At 34.5% G+C, this 11457-nt stretch overlaps 1 protein-coding gene across 1 annotated transcript; it reads left to right on the top strand.

Moving 5' to 3' along the window:
- Window positions 1-4940: 4940 nt before the first annotated feature.
- LOC121241950 (integrator complex subunit 6 homolog) lies at window positions 4941-6262 on the top strand. The gene has a single exon (XM_041139809.1). The coding sequence runs from the start codon at window positions 5147-5149 to the stop codon at window positions 6032-6034; it is 888 nt and encodes a 295-aa protein (XP_040995743.1). The 5' UTR covers window positions 4941-5146; the 3' UTR covers window positions 6035-6262.
- Window positions 6263-11457: the final 5195 nt, after the last annotated feature.

Here is an 11457-nt window from a genome sequence, read left to right as displayed (position 1 = left end):
ATCAGGTCTTCTTGATAATGATATGATTGGAGATGTCACAAGACAAATTTCCAAGGAAGAATAAACTGATCAGTCATACACCATCTTAGGCGGTGATATTATATATATAATATTATTCATGATTCATGTTGAAATTGTGGGGGCGGCATTAATTCATGTGGTGAAGTCGGTGCAATTCCCTTTGAATAGATGAGACGATACTCGACTTGATCATATATTGCAAGTTGCCATATAATTAGAAAATGTATTTACATATAAAAATGCTTTGATTTCTTCTGCTGAGTACCTTACTGATTTTGCTTTTCTGATTCAAGACATAAAAAAAATGCTGAGGGGCTTTCAAGAAGTGCGGTTTTCACGTGTAAGTAGACTGGGAAATACGGTTGCACATCAATTAGCAAGGTATATTTGGAATGTTGAGGAAATTGAGATCATATGGTAGGATTCTTGTCCTTCTTTTATATCACAAGCTGTTTGGCTTGATAAGAAGAATCTCTTGTAAGGACTTTATTTTTCAATGAATGGAATGCTGTTTATCAAAAAAAAAAAAAAAAAAAACAATACGTCATATCATAGCGAGAGGATTACGTTTCTATATTTTGAGATACATAATAATTACTAGGAAGGATTAGATTTGGATATATACATTCATCTCTAATCAATTTCTACAACAGTTTAACTCAAGTGAAATTAATATATATATATATATATATATAAAGTAAATTAAATTAGGAGTAAATTATGTGTTCAAATTCAATGTTATGTTATATTAAGAAGACAATTTTAATAATTACTATTCTAATTATAATAGTTCTCAGCACTGATCAACACCAGACATTGCATAGGTACTACTGTAATTAATAATCGCCTATAGGCTATATATATATATATATATATATATATATATCGTTGTTCCAATTTGCTCTTTTGTTCTTTGTATGTACTTTTCTCTTACAGATCATCGATGCGTTTATATAAAATATGGTACAGTTATGCCCGTGTAATATGAGTTGGCCGCCAGGTTGAGTACTCCAAGTGATACGTTAGGCGAACCTTATCAGTAGATTTCCTATGAATCTGCATTTTTCTGCCTTTATCTCGCTTTTCGGGGGCTGTCTAGCTTTCTAAAATGTTGCTGAAGACTTTCATACATTAAATAAGGATAACCCCAAGACAAAAGGTTTGATATATATTTTCTTTAGCTAGCTACAACCTAGCTCAGGCTTTATTGCCTATCCCAGTGAAAAAAGACTTTTTGCTGTATGAAAGTTTCCCAAACTATAAGCTTCCAAGATTCAACATAATGATAATTATGTTTCTTATTGGAGCAATGATTTAGCATCGGATCATAGATTCATAGCATATATAAGTGAAAGAGTGAGCCATGTGTTTTGTGAAAGAAATGTTATAGTTAATTTTTTAACTAAGTCTGGTGGTGCTGAGGGCATAAATATGGATTGGATTGAAGATATAGATCTTTTGTCTTATAAGTTGAGAGGTCTTCTTCACATAGACATAACAGATATTCCTTATTTACAAATTTTTTCGTGAGATTTTTTATTTCGTTGCACCTGTTTTTCTTTGTTGCTATTCTTCTCACTGTGTGTTGATGTTTATATGCAGGTTTGTCCTTTTTAGTTTTTTAAGGTTTGTTTTACTGTTGATTGACTATAATCCTAGGATATTTGTCTATCGTGGCTTTATATTAGGTTTTCTGAATACCAGTTTTGATCTTTTATGATTATTTGTAATTTTAGGTGTCATTTTTTTTCGCGATGCTATTAATAAAATTGAGAAACCTCCCTTTTCTTAAAAAAATAAAAATAAAAAGTGGAAAATCAAACCCATTAAAACTCAATAAGATTCGAGAATTGGGTAGCTTTTTTCCTGTAATGTGATATCCGAAATCTTACGTAGCAGCAGCTGGGCTATATCAGCACTGTGTGCATTGCATGCGTAGTTTTGGGGCCGGGACCCAAGGCCCAAAACATTTTCCTTTTGCCTTTGGCGTCAACCTTTTCCATTGTCCCTTTAACTACTTAAAGCATGACCCTTTAATTTCACCCTACAGAATTTTCGAGTTGCCTTTCCACCACCTCCAGTTTGATATAGTTTTGCTGCGTGTGAACTGTGGCTCGATCAAAGTCCTTTTTATTTTTATTATTATTATTATTATTTTATAATATTTGCTTCCTCGATCCAGAACACTCTCTTTTCAGTCTTTTTCCCTCGATTTCTTGTTTTCCCTTGATTTCTTGGTGGCTGTTCATCTCTCAATTTCCACATAACATTTCTCTCCGTTTTCCATTTCCAGGCAAGTTCCTTTTCCTTTTCTCTTTGATTTCCGTTTCTAGGCAAGTTTAATTATGATTATCAGTTCCTCTTTGGAACGGTTCGGCTGTTCTTGGACGTTTAACAGCCTCCAATAAAAATAAGCCACTTATGAAATTCTACACTAGATATAATAAAGCCGGTCTCATCTGATAAAGCCAACCCTTCAGCAGAGCGATACCGAAGATGACGACGAGAACATGAAGCAGCTCAACGTTCCAAAAATTCAAAGTTTGTTCCGTGCCTGCGCTTCCTTCCCAGCCAGAAAATTTTGTTCTTCTGAGAATGGATCACCTGCATCATCCTTCATTTTCTGTACTGTCCTTGATATTTTACTACAATATCATCCCCTACTTCATTGGCAAAAATCTTTGATATTTCACAAACATAGTATCACCATTACAATCTCTGCAGCTTTCATGGTTCAGTTCTTAGACACTGTTGCGAAAAAAAGCTCTTGTTGAAGTTAATGATGCTTATCATTGTTCTGAACCTTGGTTAGCTTCGATGAGTCTTTTGATTTTATTGATGAAGCTAAAAAGATTGAGTGGTGGCTTTGGTTCACTGCTTGGTGGGAAAATCTAGAAATTAAGGATTGTAGGAATCTTTATTTTCAACTGCTGTCGATTCAAGTTTAATGTAAAGGTCCTTTTGTTTTTGTGTCAGGAAACCCAAGTTTCTCACTTTCTCTACTTGGGTTTCGGCCCTTTGGGTTCACATGATGAGGTATTGGGCTTATGTTCTACAACGGTGTGTAGACAATGCTTGATCCAAGTCCTTGTTTCACGACCACTTGAGTCAGCCGAACAGGTAGTCATTGGATGAATGATTTCTTATAGTTTGCTTTAGAAGTTAATAAAGGAATTGGGTTCACCACTAAATAATCTTATTATTTCTGGTCAAGAAGTAATTATTTGTGCATGAGTAATGTTATATATATATATATATATTTTAGAATATGTAAGTCTCACACATTTTATTTAAAAAAAATTGGAATTCACCTTTAAAAAAATAATTTTTTCATACGCATTCTAAACTTATTCACATTTTTCAAGAGGCTTGCATAAAATTACAAATTTCATTCTTTTTGTGCATTAAAGTGGGCAATGAAAACAATTCTTCCTTGTAAAAATGGTTGAAACATAATTGAGAGATTAAAATGGATCCTCTCCGTTAGGAATGAGTGGCGGGGCTTCGCTACCCACCACCCCGCCCACCTTATGCAGCCCTAGCCTGGTTGGGACAAGGGCCCCATCTGCTCAACCCAAATGCATACACACATATATAAACAAACCGTCGATGTACACTTACGAAGGCCAAGAGAAGGGGCCCAAGCTAGGCCTAGGCCCAAATATATATGTATACATACATAGATACATACATATATATAAAACAAACATCGAACCAACTTCGTTTTATGCTTATGAATGAGTGTATATAAAGCAAAACCCTAAATTCTAATTCATCTATCCTCTCTTCTCTCTCTTTCTCTCTCTCTCTCCCCTCCGCCGCTCTCCTCTCCTCTCTTCTCTCTCTCTCCCTCCTCCGTTCTCGCCTCTTCTCTTCTTCTCCTTCTCGGATACTCCTCCAATTTTTAGTTTTTCTTTTCATTGTTTTCTTCTTGAAGCGTGGCCATGGAACCACTACCCGAATGCCCATGGGTTTGAGTTTTTTGCTCAAACCTATGGCCATGCCGTGGTCTTGCCATGACCGTGATCTTTTTGCCGTGTGTTTAATTGTTTGTACTTTGTAATTTCTTGAATTTTTTAATGTTGGATGATAGATTTGTGAATTTTAGAGATTGATCTATAGGTTTATTGTTCTTTTTCAGTTGTTTAAGATTTTTTTTTTTTTGCATTTTTTGACTTTTTCCAATTGTATTTCGCCGTAAGTGGAAGGTGGGCAGGGTGGAGCTAATAGTTGTAAGGGCCAATCTGCTCCCGAAATCTAGACGAGGCACCCTCTCATGGTGGGCGGTGCCGGTGTCCGGCAGGACAGGCATATGTCTTGTCGGGAGTTACGGATAGCACCCCTACTTTATAATATCTCATAAGCTTTTGGAATCTCTACAACCCCTGCCTTAATTTGTTAATTAATGGTTTATTGCACTGCAAATGTTGCAAAGGTGCCCATTATTCAGGTTAGGAAATTAACTAGCACGAGCAAAAGGTGAGGAATGAAACTTCTCAAGGTAAAACTTGCAAAAATGGCCAAGGAAAGTTTTCTTATTTGTGAAGGAAAAGTGATTGAAGTTAGGCAGTGTGTAGTGTACATGATGAACCGTTGTTTCCAAATACATATTTTTTTTTCCCAGTTGCCAATTACTTTTTTCTTGTAGCTTCGCCCACTCCTGAATCGACATACAGCAAGTGTTTGAAATAGCCAATGACGGCAGGTTTTTTGAAAATTGATGTGGAATGGAAGAGATGCATTTGCACATCAAACATGAGCACTTGGCAGCTTAATTGCATCTCATGCATAGCAAGTCCCTAAGCTGAAAGGTAAAGCCTTAATAAAATACCAAGAGGCACCTAATCTGCTATGATCCCCACTCTGCTTGATAAAGTAAGCAAAACCATCATTGATTATTCCCTCTACGCAGCCGTTATGCAACGGGTTTCATACCCGGCAACCAAATTCAAATATCTGAAAAGTAAAAAGAGCAAAAGCAAAAAAGCCACCCAACTCCACTTTTTTTCCTTCCCCTTTTCAAATGCTACTGCAAAATCTTATATAGAAATGGCCACTATGTTCTTCTATATGCTGGCTATAGTCCGTACTCTCCTTTGCAAAAATCTGAATCAAAATCTATGAAATGGGTTCTTGCATCAGCAAATGCAGACCCAAGAAACATCCCCAGGAACAATTTAGCCATATCCAAGACAAGCGTGTCGTCTCTCAAGCCCCTAAAACTCCAAGTACTCCTCACTCTAACAAAGTTTCTCCTTCTCCTCTTTCCCCCACTTCTTCAACTTCTTCTGTTTCTTCCCTCACTTGCACCGCCAGTAACACCACGACCTCAAGCTCATTGTCATCAAGTGCATCTTCGGTCTTGAGCTCGAAAGATCGATCATTCTCCAATGAGTTCTTGTGGTCATGTGTTAAGGAGAATCCACATGTTGTCCGTATCAATTCTGTCAAGGAAAATTCTGCTTTGCTCAGTAAGGTTCATATCCAAAAGACAGACTTAGTGGCTAAACCAATTGCTGCACCACTGAAACACCCACAAAAAGCTGCAGCCTCGATACCACAGAAGAGAGTCCGGTCAAGCTCTCCAAAACCGCTGACAAGACAGAAGAGTTTTCGGAGGAATCCCGAGTGGCCTAATCATGCATATTCTACACCAAGCAGAACACTGAAGTCACCATCTCCAAGCCGGAGGTATAATAATGGTGATAGATATGGGCCAGTTTTGATACACGCACCACTAGAATGTCATTCAAAGCATATGGTTAAGCCTAATACAGTGAGCTCTGTACAATCATCTGTGAGGAAGGAAAATTTGAGGCCGACAAGTCCAAAAAGCAACTCAAGTCGTCTACGCCCTTGTTTGAGGAATAGGGAGACATGCATACACAGAATTGGTTCAAAAATCGATGAAATGGCAGTTGGAAAAGCACTGTCAGATTTTGACATCGACTCGATTCCCATGGAGGACATTGACAACCCTCTCATCTCCTTGGATTGTTTTATCTTTGTGTAGAACTTGTAAGTGTGCTGATATATAGTGTATTTTTTTTTCCCCTTTCATTGGGTATAATTTGCAGCCTTCATTCATGAACAGGTTTTGATAATGATCAGCAGGATCAAATTCCCTGATCTTCTTTGTGGTTATGGGATCATGAGTATTTTCCTATTTCCTTTTGTAATTATTTTTGCTGCCTACATATTCTATTTTTGAAGTAATGTAATGAAGCTAAGAGTCTTGTTGTTTGGAAATGTTAATAAATTAAATGATTAGATTCATTTATTCTTGTCGGCTCAAGCTTTTAGAACAAATGATGATCTAATATGGTATTACAGTAGATATCTGAGTTAGATCCGAACATGGTGACATGAATGGCATGAAATTTTCTCTTCTCAACTCTATACTGTCGAAATTGGTCAAATTGAGAGGCAAATCATGAAGAGGAAATTTCTGCATCGTATCATTCCCATTACAGCTTGAAGATAGTATGTGGTTGTCTTTTTCATAAGTGAGAAAAGAATCCCCTACTCATTAATTAGAAGACGATTAATCGTGTAATTTTACCTACTTTTGAAGTGTTTTTCTTTCTACTTCTATGCATGTACATAGTTTTGCGTTCCCTTTTAACTTATGTTGGTGTTTCTGCATATGACAAACATATGAAGATGATAGAATTGACCACTTGGCGATTCGTCCCGCATATGACAGACCATCCAAGACAGACGACGTTTAGGCAGGTGAACTGGTCTAAAGAAGACGCAACAAGGTTGAAAATTGTGATTGAATCTCTGCATTTTGTTTAATTTTAATCCTATTTTGGATGTCAAGGTATTCTCAAGTATTATTACGAGAATACTTCACTACTATTCATTATTTTATCATTATTTTTTATCTACTTTTTACTACTATTCATTACTATTTAAAATTTTATTATTATTTTTGTATGTATTTTTTTCATAGAATACTTCAGAATATCTCACTATCTAAACGTAATCTAGTCTAATTGCCAAGCTTAACACCTAAAGAGTGTTAGATTGGCTAAAATTAATCCTATAATATAAGAGATTCATTTATTTATTTTCTCTCTAAATTCTGCATTTGAAAGCTGATCAACAGTTTCCCCCTGATTTATACTCTTTTCAAACTCCTCAGCTGCAATTTTAAATTGTTTACGATGTTATTTTGTTTATGATTCCGGGCCTCGGTGGGTATGACGCCCTGATTGGGCTAGGAAAATGGTGACCAAGCCCAGACTTTGGCACATATATATCATGGGTATTTACATCTAATCCGCTTAGATGAAATAAAAAATTGAAAAGTTTGGGAGATTCAGAAAGAATTAAGCTTCTTTTGACGTCAAAGAGTCAACACTGACTTCAGTTTCCAATTGATAAATTTGAGGTTTGGATTTAGATTGAGTGTAAAATCTTGTTTATCCATCAACTTTTTGGCCGATTAGTTACTTAAAGTTGTATTAGGATTACATGTCAGCATAAAGGTGTCAATACATGATACAACTTATCTTGAAAAATGAGATGAGATGAAAATTTTATAAATAGTAATAAAATAATTTGTGAATAGTAGTAAGATAATTTGAATTAAATATTTATGGAGTTTTGAAAAATGAGAGAGAAAAAGTTGAATATAAAATATTATAAAGTTAAAATATTGTTAAAATATAATTTTTTTAATATTATTTTTATTTTGAGATTTGAAAAAGTTGTATTTATTTTTAAAAATTTAGAAAAATTGTAATGATTAGTCTGAAAAAATTGTAATGATTGGTTTGAAAGTGTTTGTATTTGAAAAAGTTGTATTTACTTTACAATAATATAGCAAGTTTCTCATTCATTTTGTAATATGGCATCAAATTAGGTTTTCTTACCTTGAAGTCCTCTTCATCGTCTTCCATAGTTGAAGACTCTGCTTGCCCGTTCTTCTTACAAAATTGAGATTCTCTTGGAATAGTTCTCATTACTCAAATTTTCATAGGAGAAAACTATTTCACATGGAGACGATTGATGTAGCTGGTTCTAGTTGCCTAGCACAAGATTGGATTTATAAATGGTACAATTCCAAAACCCGTTGTTAATTGGGTTCTTCCTATGATGCATGGAATCAGTATAACAACATAATCATTTCATGGATAATCAACTCAGTCTCCAAAGAAATTGTTGCAATAATCATTGGTATAAACACTACTTGGGAAAGATGGCAAGAATTAGATCAACATTCTTTCACACAAAGCAATGGGCCAAGAATTTTTCAATTGGAAAATGATCTTTTGTCTCTCACACAAGGGAATTGGCATATATTACATTCATTTAAAAGGATTATGGGATGAGTTGCACCCCCATAGTCCACTTCCAAACTGCACTTGTAGTGCTAAAAAAAATTTCCTTAGAGCCTCTACGGCGTAGACATACTATACAATTTCTTACAAGACTCAATGAAACTTTTTCCCAGGTGCAAGGACAAATTCTCATTGTGGATCCTTTACCCCCAATTGCAAAGGTTTTTCCTTTGGTAGTTCAAGGTGAAAAATAGAAAGAAGTTGGTGCTTCAGTAGCATCACCTAATGTTGAAAAAACAGCTTTTTTTTTTTTTTTTTAGTAAAAGAATAAATGTTTCAAGGATAGATGCTTCAAGATTTGTTAATTTCAACCATTGTAGACTCACCAATCACATAGTTGAGAAGTGCTACAAGTTTTTTTTTTTTGATAGAAGAAGTGCTACAAGTTACACGGGTGTCCTATAGGTCACAAGTTCAAAGGGAAGTTCTCTATTACTAATCAAGTGTTTGCCAACTTTCTAGTACACTGCTTGATACTAATTCGTCTATGATTTTTTCTTAGGAACAATATTAGCAAATCTTGAACTTGCTAAATTCACAATTAACAAATGAAGTTCGTCTTCTAATCACAAAGCAGTCATAGTTTTGCCTCACATTGATGATAATTGTTCTATATAATACACCGAAAATATTGGTTTTGTAGTGTAACCGGTGCGGTATCAGTTTTTCAAATCTCAAAACTGATATATACCAATTTGGTTCCAAAATATGTTTAAAACCAGACCGAATTGGATCGGCTACACCCTTAGTAACATTGGACTCTCATATTCTTTAAACATGATAGATATACTTTTAGTACCTACTTTCTTTTACAATTTACTATTTGCAAATAAGCTTGCATCTGGTTAGAAATGTGCTTTTATCTTTTTACCTGATTTTTGTTTCATTAAGAATCTTGTGGCATGGAAGATGATTGTGATGGATAGAAGATGTGATAGATAGAAGATGTGATGGATTATACATTTTGCACTAATCATTCACTAGTGCACCATGCAAGAATGTCACTTCTCTTTGTAAATGCTATAAATCTTTCCAAATTTGATCTTTGGAATTGTTGCCTGGGTTATCCTTCTTTACCTATGATGTCTCTTATTTCTGAAACATGTCCACTAGTTTCTTTTTCACATGCTTGTACATTTCTTTTTATTGTTTATCCAATGGAAAAATAGAAAAGATCACATTTTCCTCATAATTCTAATGTTTCTATTGTACATTTTTTCAATTGGTTCATTATGATATTTGGTGTCCTTTTAGTATCTCAACTTTTAATGGTTTTAAATTTTTCTAACACTTGGATAATCATTCTAGATGCACATGGGCTTATTTGATGAAGTAAAAAAATGACGTTAAGCATCTTTTTATTTCTTTTTATAATGTGATAGAAAGTTAGTTTAAGACTTGGATTTAATCCATTATAAGTGAAAATGGTTTGGAGTTCTTCATGACTGATTTTTTTTCCTCCAATGACATTCTCCATCAAACTTCTTGCATCAATACACCACAACAAAATTATGTAGCTGAAAGAAAACATAAGCACTTTTAAAATGTAGTAAGAGCACTTAAGTTTCAATCTAAAGCTCCTCTACATTTCTTGGGTGACTGCATGTTAATTACATCAATTCTCATAAATAGGAAGCCTACTTCTTTATTTTGTAAGAAGTCTTCTCATGAGGTTATTTATAATTCTATTCCTTCATATGATCATCTACAGGTGTCTGGTTCTTTGTGTTTTGCCTTTACTTTCAGTCATAATAGGTCTAAGTTTGATGCTAGAGTCAAGAAATGTATATTTCGTGGTTATCCACTCAGTACTAAGGGTTATAAACTCTTCATCCTTGAATCCAATACTATTTTTGCCTCTAGAGATGTCTTTCATGAGTCTATTTTTCCATATTAGAATAACTCTTTCGCTTTGGCTTTTGACCCATATAATATTGTTCTTACTCAACCTATTTTTGAATTTTCTACAACTCCTACAGCATCAACATATATCATCCATTCGCATACTAATAATTCAGATTCAGTTTTAATAGCTCACAATGATCTTATATAGTTTCACCACTTCAAAAATCTACTAGAGTGCACAAGGCTCTAGCTACTTGCATTCACATCATTGCAATCTAATTGCATCATCTGCCACCAACAACCCATCTACAAGTTCCATTCAATCAAAACCAGGTAAAATAAATGCCCTTTATAGTGTTCTTTCTTACTTAAAGTTATCTACTCCTCATCTTGTCTTTTGTTTAGCTTTATCTTCCCAAAACAAAACCACAGTTCTATCATCAAGGAATCGATTACTCTAATTGGTTAGATGCTATGAATGATGAATTATTTACTCAAGAAGAAAATCATAATTGGACTCTTACTCCACATCCTGTCACGCCCCGTACTCGGGATGAATCCTTTAACCTGAAATCCACAATAATAAGAACTCAAATACATAAAGTCCTAAAAAATCAAATGTCTCAAAGGTTCTTCCAAATAAAATAAACTAAACGCTGACAAAATTTCTCTTAACTCAAACAAATCCACTTATCCCACCTGTCACTTATCTCATGTTTCTCATATAATTCTGTCATATGCTATTTATTCTAACTACAACCATCAAACTTATCTTTAAAAAAAAAATGGTGGATAAAGGGGTTAGTCTACAAACTCAGTAAGCAGCAAACATATACTAGTGTGTAATATGAGTTAATTACAAAATGCAGAACAAAACAAAATCTTAGAAATAACATAGCGAAATTTTAGAAATATTTATTTACAATAATAATATAAAGACCTTTGGCATAAATATAATTAAAACTGCATCATATTAAAACAGAGACTATATTTAACTCCCGTAGTAGATTGTACTATCCCCGGTGGCCAAATAGAGTATAAAGAGAAGCGAATCTCCCCCTTTTAAACTTAGTGTGCCAAGTGTGCATACTAGAAAGACTACGCAGAAAAAACTTTTGTCGCCAAAATGCGTGCATTCAAAAACAGAGATTTTGGTACCAACATAATAATATAGGTCATGGTTTTACATCCATGGTAAGGTCAGGACAAAAGTAGAAAAAGAATGTCATGCCTGAGAGTT

This window comes from Juglans microcarpa x Juglans regia, chromosome 8D, assembly GCF_004785595.1.
Source record: "Juglans microcarpa x Juglans regia isolate MS1-56 chromosome 8D, Jm3101_v1.0, whole genome shotgun sequence".
Taxonomy (NCBI): domain Eukaryota; kingdom Viridiplantae; phylum Streptophyta; class Magnoliopsida; order Fagales; family Juglandaceae; genus Juglans; species Juglans microcarpa x Juglans regia.
The sequence above is the reverse complement of the archived record's forward strand: the minus strand, read 5'-3'. Positions and strand labels throughout refer to the sequence as shown.

Bases quoted from the DNA above. Each gene is read 5' to 3' on its own strand.
- LOC121241950 (XM_041139809.1), top strand. From the start codon at position 5,147: ATGGGTTCTTGCATCAGCAAATGCAGACCCAAGAAACATCCCCAGGAA.